Source organism: Coturnix japonica, chromosome 7 (assembly GCF_001577835.2).
Source record: "Coturnix japonica isolate 7356 chromosome 7, Coturnix japonica 2.1, whole genome shotgun sequence".
Classification (NCBI taxonomy): Eukaryota; Metazoa; Chordata; class Aves; order Galliformes; family Phasianidae; genus Coturnix; species Coturnix japonica.
The window spans coordinates 28,178,139-28,191,355 of record NC_029522.1 but is presented as its reverse complement, the minus strand read 5'-3'; the positions used below and the strand labels follow the sequence as shown (position 1 = coordinate 28,191,355).

General features: G+C 38.5%; 1 protein-coding gene across 5 annotated transcripts in view; it reads right to left on the bottom strand.

Annotated features, from left to right (window-relative positions):
- The window catches only part of THSD7B (thrombospondin type 1 domain containing 7B), a 461,190-nt gene that overhangs the window by 160,099 nt on the left and 287,874 nt on the right, over positions 1 to 13,217 (bottom strand). For all 5 annotated transcript variants that reach the window (XM_015869059.1, XM_015869061.1, XM_015869058.2 and 2 more), the window contains 2 exons: positions 2,809 to 2,964; positions 975 to 1,172 (listed from right to left, as the gene is read on the bottom strand). In XM_015869059.1, coding sequence (XP_015724545.1) covers positions 975 to 1,172; positions 2,809 to 2,964 — 354 coding nt within the window. The remainder of the gene's footprint in view (positions 1 to 974; positions 1,173 to 2,808; positions 2,965 to 13,217) is intronic.

Here is a 13,217-nt window from a genome sequence, read left to right as displayed (position 1 = left end):
AATTTAATTCCGTCAGATTCCCGTGCCTCATAAATGACACATTATTTTTAACCACTTGTCAATCAAACTCTCATGTTATCAACTTGAAATTGTTTTCTGTGGTCACTCTGAGCACCATGTGAAAAAAAATTCTCCATCTCAGACATAAACTTAGGCTCTCAGATGCCACAATTTTGCTACTTTTGAGATGAGAGTAGACTCTCACTGTGATTAAGGACTGCAAAATTGTGCTCCGTGTAATTGAATCTAAAGATCAGACAACACTGACCTTATCGAGAAATGAAACTTTTGGCTCAAGTTCAAACCACGTACAAGAAATCAGCTCTTGCTGGTTGTTTGTAAACGTCGTATAAAAATGTACTCATTCATTATTAACAACTTGTAAACTGAACACTCTGCAGGTCTCAAACTGCTATCGTGTAGGTAAAGTATTACTCCCATCATTTCATCTAGATAATAGGCAATTCTTGTATTAATTCTGACAGCACAACTGAGCATTCCTTCACATGACTGTAAGTGGGTTGTTGTAAGATGACAAACATTCAAATTGCATGCTAAAAACTCCAGCTAGAGAAGCAATGCAAAGAGTCAGATTCATTGTGTTAATGTCTATAGTGCTCCTGGTCTCAATCGCAGTCTATTTCTCTACAAGATGTGCTTAAAAAGGGATATGAAGGAGAACCAAGCCATCGGTATCACACTGTTGTCACAATAAGGCCTGTGGATGAGGTACAGTATATGCCATAGGGACAATACATAACCTGTACTGGCCTATCATTTCAAATAAAATAGACTGGAAAGCTCAAAGCAAAATCCCAGTCAATATTAGCCTTAGGCTTTGATGATCACCACAGTCAACTCAAAAATCTGAGGTTTCATAGAATTTCAGTAAAAAGCTGTTGTAAATAATTGTGATTGTTGTTCAGAAGAAACCTAGTTAAAAGGAAGGATTTTAAAAGTATCCCATTACCTACCTTTCTTGTTCTTGCACACAGTTTTCAGGATGTGTTTTCCAGGTCCACATTTTCCATGATCAGCAACACATACTCCTTCTGAAACGATCCACTCGTAACAGGTTGGGTCTTCACAAGGAATAGATTCAAACAAATGTGGACAACCTGCCTGGGTGCCAACAGGATCCACAATCACATGCCTCTGCCTCATTCTAAAGCCTGGAGAAGAAGAACTGAATTAACTGGACAACTACAAAAAAATATTGATACCAATAATTTAGCACCAAGAGGACCTTATAGGGTATGTGGAAATGGAGGACATAAAAATCGAGTGAACCCCATTTACTGATCTGACTGGAACAGTATCTGTCTGTATTTGCCCACAGTCTGGACACGCAAAATCTAACAGTGCATCACGAATTCCAACAGTTTTTAAAATTCCTTTTTTCCTTCTCATTAACATTGGTTAGAAAGACACATATCCAAAACCAGCAGTTAACTACTGTGGCACGTATTAATGTTAGAGTAACACTGAGATAAAAGAGAGAAATGTTAAGAAAATGAAGATACAAAGAACAACTTATATCTGCCTGAGAATCCACTAATGACAAGACTTGTTTCAAGGCACAGCAGAGTAGTTTACTAAGAAATTAGTATTCTGCCTTATGAAGGTGTAAGGATTTCTGATACATAATGCATATCAGACCTCTCTGAAATGCTATCCTATTAAATTGGTAGATTCAAATGTAAAGTGGATGAAAAAGGTTACAAAATAATGAAAGAATCGATTATATAATCTATCTCCTTCTGAATAAAACCAAAAGTCAGGCAGTGATATAAAATGCAGAACTAATATGTGAGTACCTTTCAGTACATTTTGTTATGTAAATAACACAGAATTGTAAGAAATGTAGAAGAAATATGTGGTGGTCTTTCCTACAGCAGTGTCCAGACAAGGGGCAAAGATACAGTATTAGTGGAGGCCACATGAAATTAACTTGGCCATGAAACAGAAAATGGGAAAAAAAAACTAACTCCACAGAGTGCCACAGACTGAACTTCCACCATTCTCACATCAGCAGAAAGAAAGAAATAAAGTCACCACTGAAAACTGTTTAAAAACCCAATGATTTTGCAAACCCTTATATTTAAAAATACAACTTTAATGCTTTTTCATTTGCAAAATTCCAAAGAGCTCCAACAACTTCAAAAATTGATGTTGGTTTCAGAGAAGTGTAACTTCCAAGTAATAATACTTATTCCCTGACATGAACTTCAATAGCGTATCTTTCGAACGTATTTTATAAGGGACAGAATGGCTCACCAATGAATCTCAAAACATTGCAGAATTCTAAATAATTAAGATACAGACAATATTAAACAGTTTTCAGACACTCCCCTTGCAGGAATTTAAACCAAACCCAGAACCATCTTTCAGCTCAGCCTGAACTCCACACGGCAGAGCTGTGGGATGCACCTGAGTCCCTTCAGCTTCACCCAAGTCTTTCACTTCAGCCCAGGCACTCAGCAGGGAGGGACACCCTCACACTCTGGAGGTTTGCAGTTGCCATCCCAAGAAATCCTCCCTTTCTACAAGTTCCAAGCAGGATAAAAGGATTTGAATCAGGCTGAAAATCTTATCCCTTTTTTTCTTTCAAGAATAACTGCAAAAAGCTTTTAAAGGTCATATTCCACTTCTGCATGCACATCTAAGAGCTCTATCCTACGTTAATTTAAAAGGACATACATTAAAATCCCAACATAGAATTGGACACTGCTGCTTTTGCAATCTCATCATAATATTCCATTACCCGCTTTAAATCCCACACAAGAAACACGCAAGAAAAGCCTTTACCTCTTCTTCCCTGGCGGTCCCGACAGTCTTCGGGAAGGCAGGGGCCCCACGCCAGCCAGGCAGACACCTCGCACTCCGATGGACAGGGCAGGTCACACAGCTGGGAGGCAGAGGGAGCAGGGCCTGGACAGAACTTCCCATCAACTGGTCTGCTAACTAGAGGGAAACAAAAGAGAGGGAAAAAAACAGGACAGTAATTTTGCCCTGACTAATGTGCAGAGCTCCAGAGATAACCACTAGCCCAAAAGCACACTATAATCCACTGCCGTAATCCACTGGTCTTATCTCCTAGATCAAAAAGTTAATCTTCTGTTCAGCAAGGCACTTAGTTTTATCTAAATCATTCATATTCAGCAGCCCAATTTTTTACTATCTTTAAGGGGAAATGGGTGATAAATTCTGTGCTGATTTTCTACAGTGCCAAAGCAATAGAGTGGAACCTATTCCTCTGCATTTATACATGAGGAGACCTCTTCATACAGAAGAGAAAGATGCATGAGAAGGGAATCCAAAATGCTCACAGTGTAACTGGTAATCAGGAAGAGACAGATGATGGGAAGCCTGAGTACAGTGTGATCATGCCTTGTCCATGAAGGATCTAGACCTTCCTTTTTGGTTCGCTTACATTTGAAAAAGCTAACTGATTCTTCCACATGTGCAGAAAGACCTTCTCATTTGGAAGAGGAGATGTTTGTTTAATCACCTTGAGCCAGGGACGACATGGATCAGCCGTGCAGATCTTCAAGCTTCTTCATTCCAGAGATGAAAGAAACAATCCCCAACTCTGCCACACATTGGTTATGTTGATACTGGCAATAAATTTGGAAGGCTGACTCGCTTGGCATTTTCATCTATCCTAAGAGATTTCTATTTTCAATTAATGTCTCTCGCCTTCCTATTTGGGACGGGGAGGAAGAAGGAAATGAAGGGAGCTGACTTAAATCTATCTTCTGAGTCATTATATGATACTGCATTTTAATTACATGATGGGCTGAATTTGGCTGTCTCTTTAGATAAATCAGTATCAAAGCAGTCTTTCAAAAGGCATAGGGTTGTTTGAGTTTACTCTGCCATGATATGACCGAGCCTTCATTAATTTTTATAGCTACTGAACTTGCTTTATCCTCATTTTTATTTTTAACATCTATTTTTCTTTGCTTCCATGAGTGGAACTGACTGGAAAAGAGTTTATAAAAGCATGTTCAATATATGAGCAATCTTTTTTCTGATATTATACCATTTTCTATGAAATGATTCATTTGAAGAAAAATCTTTTTTTTCCTCTCAAACTCATGACTTCGCTGCCCAAAATCCCAATAAACGTTGATTTACAAGTTCAGAAGCTGAGACGTAAGATCAGTAACAGTGCTTATGATTCCATCTCACCAGAATAACAGAACTAAACAAAAGCTGTAATTTAATTCTAACCCGAAAGATCATACGTTAGTGAAAAGACTGCTTTCTGAATGGTATTTGAGACACTATACAGCCTTTGACATATTCATTTAGAGACTGCAACATGGTGGCATAAATCCAATTCACCTTAACACTAACATAAGCACACCTTTCTAGAGACCATGCAAGTGAAGTGACAGACAGAATGAGATAAATACCAGAGTTTTAAGGATAAGAGTATGAATTTCGCAGAGAACTCTCATGCTTGGCTTAACCTGCCTCTCAGCATTAAACTTTGCAAACCTGTATCATTTTTTGAAAGTTCAGTTGAATAAATGAAAGGACATAGATTTGAGTGCATATGGTCAATGCAAAAAATAAAGTGCAGTTCTGCTCTTCATTAACTCAAGGTGTTGTTAGCAACGGCTCTTTTCTCCTCACTGATTTTTACAATATAACACAGAAGCACTGTAACTATTGAAATGTGGAATACTTGATAGTATAGGCTGGTTCTCATGCCTTGAAAACTAACCAATCGTGCCAAAGGTATTCTGAATTTAGTTTGAATAGATGAAAAACAAGAAAAATCAATTACAAAAAGCTGAAGTGTCAGGTTATTATTAGTACATCAAGCATAAAACTGAGTGCACTGGATACACCAGACTCATGGAAAGCTCCAGAACCTGGAGGAGGCCCCCAGGAAATCAAAGGGATTTTTTGTAAGGGCAGATAGATTTAGATTAGATAACAGGAAGAAATTCTTTACCGTGAGGGTGGTGAGACACTGGAACAGGTTGACCAGAGATGTCCTGGATGCCCCTGAAAGCACTCAAGACCAGGCTGGATGGGGCTGTGGCCAGCCTAGGCTAGAGGGAGGTGACCCTACCTATAGCAGGGGCTTGGAAGTAGATGGTCTGAAAGGTCCCTTCCAACCCAAACCACTCTATGATTCTATCTTGGAGGCAATCCTTGCTGTCCCTCCCCTTGCCAACCAGTATTCCCAATCCTCCTCCTTCAGACTGATGCTCTGATTCCAGCACTGGGTTCTCTTTTCCCCTTATGATTTCCAGGATCAACATCCTACTCACTCCTAGAGAAAAACCGTTTTCTCACTTCCTTAAACAATTCTAAATATTCTGTAAAATGTAGATCAGAAAATCCACAGACTATTCTAAATAAATATCCATGCATATTCAATGGCTGCGCCAGTTTATTTTCACTGCACTGACTACAATCCACTAGTGAAACTCATTTCTGAAGCCAAGATCAAAACCAAACAAGCTGCATTAGGAAATGCATATACAATTCTGTCCTATTTAAAAAACAGGTAGAAACAAAGACCGACTATTCCCAGAATGACAGCCAGAGCAACTGGACAGACCAGTGGTGCTCCATAAAAGAGTTTCATCACTTTGTCAGCCATTTGATTGACAACTCCTATTTCCATCAGTTGATTTCAGTCAGTTTTATTTAAAAGCTCAATATGATTTTTGTCTGAGTGTCTGCTGAAATTGACTTGCTTTTAGGCTTGTAATGACGCATTCACTTTTTAACACAAAACTGTAGCCAGAAGGAAATGTGGGAAGATTTTAAGCACAGAGGAAGAAACAGCACAGAGGTGGGCTGCTTTCACACCCCAATTTGGACAGGTCTGCCACACCTAAGCATAATCTCTCATCCACCCTCGTGCTGCGTGGCAATGGACCACAAAGAAAGAAATCCCATTGATTCCATGGCATGTCTTCACAAACACTTGTCTCAGCTCCGAGATCAACTGATTTTCCTCAGCTTTTCAGTTTTTCTCTATTGGCTTGGCCAGGCACTACTGCTCTGTCCATTCCTTGAGCCACCTGATATGTAACCATCTCACACCTCAACATCTCATTTCTTTTGCTTCTTTTTCCTTAACATTGTCAATTTGATTTAGCTCTTCACAGTAATGCATGAATCATATATACAGTTCTTAAAAAGTAACATCCGCTATCCAAAGTATCTTCTACAACAGTGCTGTTCCTTCATCCTCTAATAAACATCCTATTCTCAAGGAACCACAAGGTACTCTTTTCTGTGAGCCTTTTAAATGCCAAAATTCTCACACACCGCAGCCTCCAAAAAGGTGCAGAGAGCCTGGTCAGGAAAAAAATGTCCTATTCAGGAAAAGAAAAAACAACCTCAGTTTATGGCTATGATGAATGAACACAGCTGCTAGGCTTGTCTTTAAATACCAGACTGCCTTCTGATTGTACTCAGTAATGGATTTGGTAATGGCATTTTCCTACATTGAAAAACTGTTGTGTTTTGGTTTGTAATGTAATTATTTTCCTTGGAATCCCATTAGTCCACTTTTAGGGGGGAAAGGGGAAAGGCAGATGTCAGGAGGGTAGGAGTAGGAGGGAGAGGCAATATCTCATTCAAGTAACAGCTTATCTATTAAGCTTGTTTGTACATTTCAAAATCCTGTGTTCTTCTCAATCTATAGAATAAACTTGAAAAAGCAATCAAGTACTAATCTGGAAGCCTCTGAAACATTGCACATTTCTCTAGCTGTTATATTGAATCTATCCTTTATAAATGCAACTACGGCTGTTCCCAGCACCGGCGACTGCTTCAAGTTTGAGTTTTACTATTTGCTGTTATTTTCAGGTTATTGCTACCAGCAGGAGATAATAAATTGGTTTCTAAAGTATCTTGTTTCCCTATATATTTTTACCGAGGTAGTGATTTTGGGCAAGTGTGGAAGAGGGAATCAGCTCTGATACTACTTGTATAATGTAATTTTAAGCCAATAAATAAATTATCTCTGAATATAGTCATATGGGCACATATTTGCAGGTACACATACCAATACTACATTAAGAACAATGATGGCCAGTCAGAAAGAGAAATGTATGAGACTGTATTTTCAGTAGCAATGATTACTTCCCAATTTAGTTTTTCACTCCACAGGAGGTAACTAACACAATCTTTTCCAGGACCTTAACTTCATTTCCTCTCCAGAATGAAACACAAGTATTTCTGATATTAACACTCAAAATGAGACACATCTAGATACTGCTAACAGGTCTGGAATACATCAAGACCATCTCTTGCATGCTGGCAGGGCCCTACATTATCTCAAGGAGATTCAGAGATTTACTACTTTGGCAAAGTTATGCTTAATTAAGACTAACTACCGTACATAAAAGGGATGCATCCTTCTAAAAATTCTTGCTACCTTTTCCAGTACATATGAACCAAAGACAGTTGGATCACTATGAAGGGAAATCACCTGAGAAAATCATGAGGGAATGAATCGCTATAGAAAACACCTGTATGCGTGTAACATAGGGAGAAACTATCACAACACTGGTGTGTAATTTCTCCCATCTGAAAGGCCTGTTTTTATAATGAAAATAAAACACTGGACAAAAGAGATGTGTTAAATGTAATTAAACTAGTGTGGAGACAGCATCATCCCTAGTACATTGCATCACCTCATCAAAAAAGCTTCATGCAACCCATCCGTGATGGCAAGGATCCTTTTATGCTCCCAAAAAGAATCAATTAGTTTGCAAGCCACAAGGCACACAGTTGAAACCCGATTATGAATTAAAGGACAAGAAACAAAGTATGAGCTGAAAGCACATCACAGCATGAAAAAATAAAAAAGGTTAATAGTCTTTTATGTATTTCAGAACAACAAAGATCCTAGCCATTTCACTGAGTGACTAACTATTAGCACTTCATGCTCAGAAAGTTCCACATACCACACCGTACAGCCAGATCTTCTTCCTGAACTGGGTATTTGTAGGGACTGTCAATAGAAAACTCCAATCTGGCAAGAATTCCCAGTCATACAACGGTCCAGACCAGAAGTGACAAGTCACTAATAAGTGTTCAGGAGGAAATGCACAGAAAAATGGCATGTATAGATGCAAACATGGGAAAAGAGGATTCTCCAGGATATGAACCTTGTTAGCCATCAGACACTGGAAATCATATTACAACAGCCTGGCAGAGAAAGAGAAGCCACAAGGAAAACAGGGGAAAAAAGAAAGGTGGAGTTTTTGTCACAAAAGCTTATTAAGAGTCTGGAGTTTGCCCATCACTAAGCTTAGCACTCAATCAGCAGCAAAAAAACACCAAAGAGCACAGCTCTGCTCTGCAAATGCAGTCACTGCAGGAGCACAGGTATCACCAACAAACAACATTGAGGTGCCCATCTTGCACACAGGACATGACAGCGGTGGCCCCAAAGCAGTTGACACTGAGCTGCACCTCTCACAGCACGTTCACGAGGCTCAGTGCTCAAGGTCAGCCCAATCACCCTTGTAGATCCCCTGCTGCAGGACCAGGACCTCCAGCTTCATTAGCTGTCCCTGGTGATCCATTCCCTGGTGCAACACACACACAAATCCCACCATTTTTCTCACTTGAATGAACAGCGCTTTTTGAGTATGCTGCGGCTCCCCTTCCCTGTAACAATGAAACCAAACTCAGAGCAAAACAGTTTTGAATAAAACTTATCCAGTTTCAGTGGCAGGAAATAATGACAGTGCAAACACATTTAAAATCTTAGATTTCGAAGATAAATACTTGAACTAAAACCTAGAATCTCACAAGAAATGACTGGGCAGCATATTATTTGCTGCATACCAAAGACAGCAATATAAATAAATGTATTTCTGAAGAGGTACCTATTTCATGGCCACATCAAATGGCGTGTTGACTAAAAAAGGCAGATTCTTTTAAAGGCACCTTTTAGAAGGCACATCTCTTTCGTTGCTGACTTGATTTTACACATTCTTTTCATTTTACTTTAATTAGTTTCTAGATGTGGGGGAAAAAAAAAGAAACCTTATACCTATAAAACACATTAGGGAAAATGCTTTTCCCCAATGGATCTGAACTGAGATTTCTGAAATACACATTTAAACAACGCTGTCAGATACACCAAAGATCCAAACAAAACCATTTCCTCTCTCGCTTCTACAGGGTTTCCCCTAAAGAAGCCAGCTGTTACATATTTATTTTCCCGTTATGTGAGTTTTATCTCATAAATTCTGCTCAGCATTTGGTGAGCTTACAGATCAATAACTCGGCAACCCAGCAATATAAATCCGATGCAGACTTGCTTGAATATATTTTACACTTCAGAGGTCTATTTTCCATCTTTTCAATAAAGTTGAGTCATCCTAATGATAAATACCCAAGTTTGGGGTGAGGGTATTCTTGGACATCCAGTTTTGCTTATGGGGTTTTTCTTCCTCCTGCAAACTCAGTTTCTGTGAATCAAGCACACTGTCGTCTCCTGTTGCTGTATCATCAGCCTGCCAAGCCAAGTGTTTCCTCATGCCACTGCTCTCTCCCCCATGGTCCTAACCAAGGTTTCTCTTTATTAATGCATTTCTATGTATTTCCTTTCAATTTCATTAACCAGATGGAGACAACAGGATTTAAACATCAAAGACACTAAATTCTCATTTCCATAGAATAAATCCAACTTCTCATTCCTGCAGCTTCCACCACCATAAATTTGAAAAAATACTGTGCATTTAATACAAAGCTCATACTCCGTACAGGGTTCATGCTCATTCAAGTAGTGCAAACCCTGCGCCAGTGCCTGTGGGCAGCTTGTCTGCATCAACGCAGTCTTTCCCCAATAAATATGCAGGAAGACAACAACCTGCACACCTGACTTACTGCTGCTAAAGAGCTGGGCCTGGTGGTGCACTGGACAGCTAGCACTCAAGAGGCTAATGGCACGCTCTAATAGCACTCTGCTGGTTCTTCTCTCTTCCTGAAAACTACTTTCACGTGGTTTATTGAACAGATGCCACATGTACCAATCTGAAACACTAATCCCCCAGAAGGAATGCATTGGAAGATCATGATTCAAAGCAGAACAAAGAACTTGCAGGGGAAAAAAAAAGAGCTGAATCCTCGTTAGGAAACCGAGCGTATAGAGCAGAACAAGCAAAAATGCATATTTCAGAGCTAAAAGAGACAAAGGGGTGGAAAGAAAGATATGGGAATAAATGCAGAATAATACAGGACATGAACGAAAGGAGTTTCCAAATACATCTCTGCAAGTCTAAAAAGGCCACTAATTTCTGTAAAATAAAATGCAGCGCCAAAACATCTCCCATGTGGGTATTTGGAACAGTCTGAAAAGTTTATTCAGGAGGTAAGAAGGCATTAGACATTTCTGTGTAACAGAAGTAAGGAAAAAACTCCGTATTTTGTGGAAAATATGTTTTCACCATGAAACTCTAATTTTGAGACTCATTTAAGGACTTGCATCAAAATGCTAGAGAACATTTTCTGGCCATTTGAGTTAATAAAGTGTCTTGTGAGACAAAAATATATAAGGGAATACACACAGGATGGATCAAAAAGTAACCATTAATACTGAATTCCCAGCTGTTTACAAAGATGAATTTTAAAGAGCGTGAAGACAGCTGCTATGGCTGTGAAGAAATACACCAGTGTGTCCAAAGAAAAAACAGAAAAATTAACAATACCTACTACAACACGTTTTAAGCATTCTTCTGCCAGACTACAAGGAATCTTAGTATGGCTATGTTGGGGAAATTTAACAAGTTGTTGGAGAATTTTCAATAAATAGACACATAGATTATGTGTTAAGATGGATGAGAATCACACATGGAAGAATATTTGAAAAGCTGATAATTTTTGAAAAAGGAGTTGAATCATATTTGGATTATGAGGAGCCTTGAGCTCCTCTAACTAGATTTTTTATTGTTATTATTCCACTGTGGTATCTTTAACGTTTCTAATATTGGTGGAGATGGACTAGGAGTCTGTGGGATCCATCGCATTACTTTGATCATACAATGACATACCTATTATTGAAACCCAAGATCAAATAAAAATAGAGACAGAGACAAATAAGGTAGTAACAATCATTAAGCAAACAAACAGTTAAAAAGGCTCTAGAATCTCCTACAGGTACGTGAATAAAATGTGGATTTTCAGATGGAAAATAACAAAGATTAAGAAGATTGAAAAATGCAATGATTTTTTTGTGAGACGGTAATAAGAGAGAAACATTATTAGCTAAGTATGCTGTGCGGGGCAAACAATAAAGAAGACTCAAGGAAGAATAGCATTTCACAAAGGTCTTTTCAGTCCTATAATTAAAACTTAAGCAGACAGGCTCCAAAAACATTATAAGAGAATTCAGAAAGTGAGAGGAAAATTGGATCTCATTCAAACAGGTAAAAAAGAAAAAATGTCACGGTATTTTGTGTGTGTGTGTGTGTGTGTGTGTGTGTGTGTGTGTGTGTGTGTGTGATCAGAGGGACAATCACCTCCTGCTGCTGCTTGTTGCACTATTTCTGATACAAGCCAGGATGCCATTGATGTTCTTGGCCACCTGAGCACACCGCTGACTCATGCATAGCTGAGCATTAGCCGACACCCACCAGGTCCATTTCTTCCACACATTCTTCCAGCCACTCTGCCCCAAGCCTCTAGAGTTGTTTAGGTTTCTTGTGGCCAAAGTGTGGGACATGTTTAACATGTACAACATGTACATACTACGTCCAAGTTCAGTCTAAGTTAACAAAAGTATCACAAAATTTAGATTCCTTGGATGGACAGAATGGCTGACACTAAAAATAGCATAGTCTCATAACAGGTTTTTATACATGGGATTATTGATGCTCACAGAAATACAGATACCTGAGTGACACACCATTTGACACACTTACCAAGTGTTTCCTGTCACACTTATCTAGATGCAAGAGTCTCAGAATTCAAGAATATTATAAAGGACATTAAAGATTGTTATTCAATGATGTGCAAGAAGAATACTACCAAAATCTTTTTCTTTTTTTTTTTTTTTTGAGTCAATGGTAAAGAGAAAACCTGTTTTTCTTCTTTCCTCCACCTGGTCGTTCAAGACCACCATGATCTCCTAACATTCTTAGTTGGGAGACTTCATTAGGTGGAAAGATAAGGAATCTTATCAATGTGGTTCTGAAAGTAATACCTTAGTGAAAGTTTTCCATCTTCAGTATTTTCATATTAGAATTTTATAAGAATAACCACACATCAATAGACTTGAGTTTTTGACCAACTGGATACATGGATACGCCATAAAACAGGACTCATTTCTAAATACACAGACTGTAATAAAAGTAGAAGAAGATAGAAAAACTAAACCATTAAAAAATAGGAAAGATAGCCTGGGGGGATAAGAGAGCTTTGAGTAATATGTATAAATACATCACAGATGGTACCTGTCTCCAATCACAATTCAACATATTTTATCCAATAATTCTGCTGGAGATACCACCAGACAAAATCTTCTTTTACATATGTCACTGTGCCAGGTTCAAGTTCTTACTGAAAGTAACCAGAAGAATAACAACTGCGATGGATGATAATATCCTATTAGACTCGCTTGTTTGATTCCTGAATGATCCCTTTAAGGACATTCAAGAGGTGATGAAAGAAAAATACTGTACTTTTAATGGTAGCAGTTAGAATCTGTATTTGCTCCAACATAGGCAAATCAACGTCTCAAATCTTCTCCCCATCAGTGAAAAATAGTACAATAAAATATGAGGTCTTCTCTTGATGAATACAAATTTCCTATCAGTTCAGATTTCTAGAAAAGAAGCAAGAAAAAACATCATTCCTTATTTGGACAAAGAACAAAAACTGACCAGCTAGTAAATGAGACACACTGAGTATCAGACAGGGCAAAACAGTATCAAAGGTTTTCTGCCTTTCCTTTTATATGTGGCTTTACTGACAGTTGACAGGATTCTCACCTCCTAAGGACTATTGCAAATCACCACAATTGCCTTGGCATGGCAGAAATAATCTATACCTTGTACAATTGCTGTGCAAATTTGCTTTTTAAGTTACCTACAAAGAAAAAAAAAGATGTACTTCTTTCTCAAACAGTAAAGGTTAGAACTGTACAAACAAAGAAGAGATATCTTAGAGTCTTCTTTCTGCTGATGGGAGGGCTTGCCATTTTTAAGTTGTACTGAACCTTA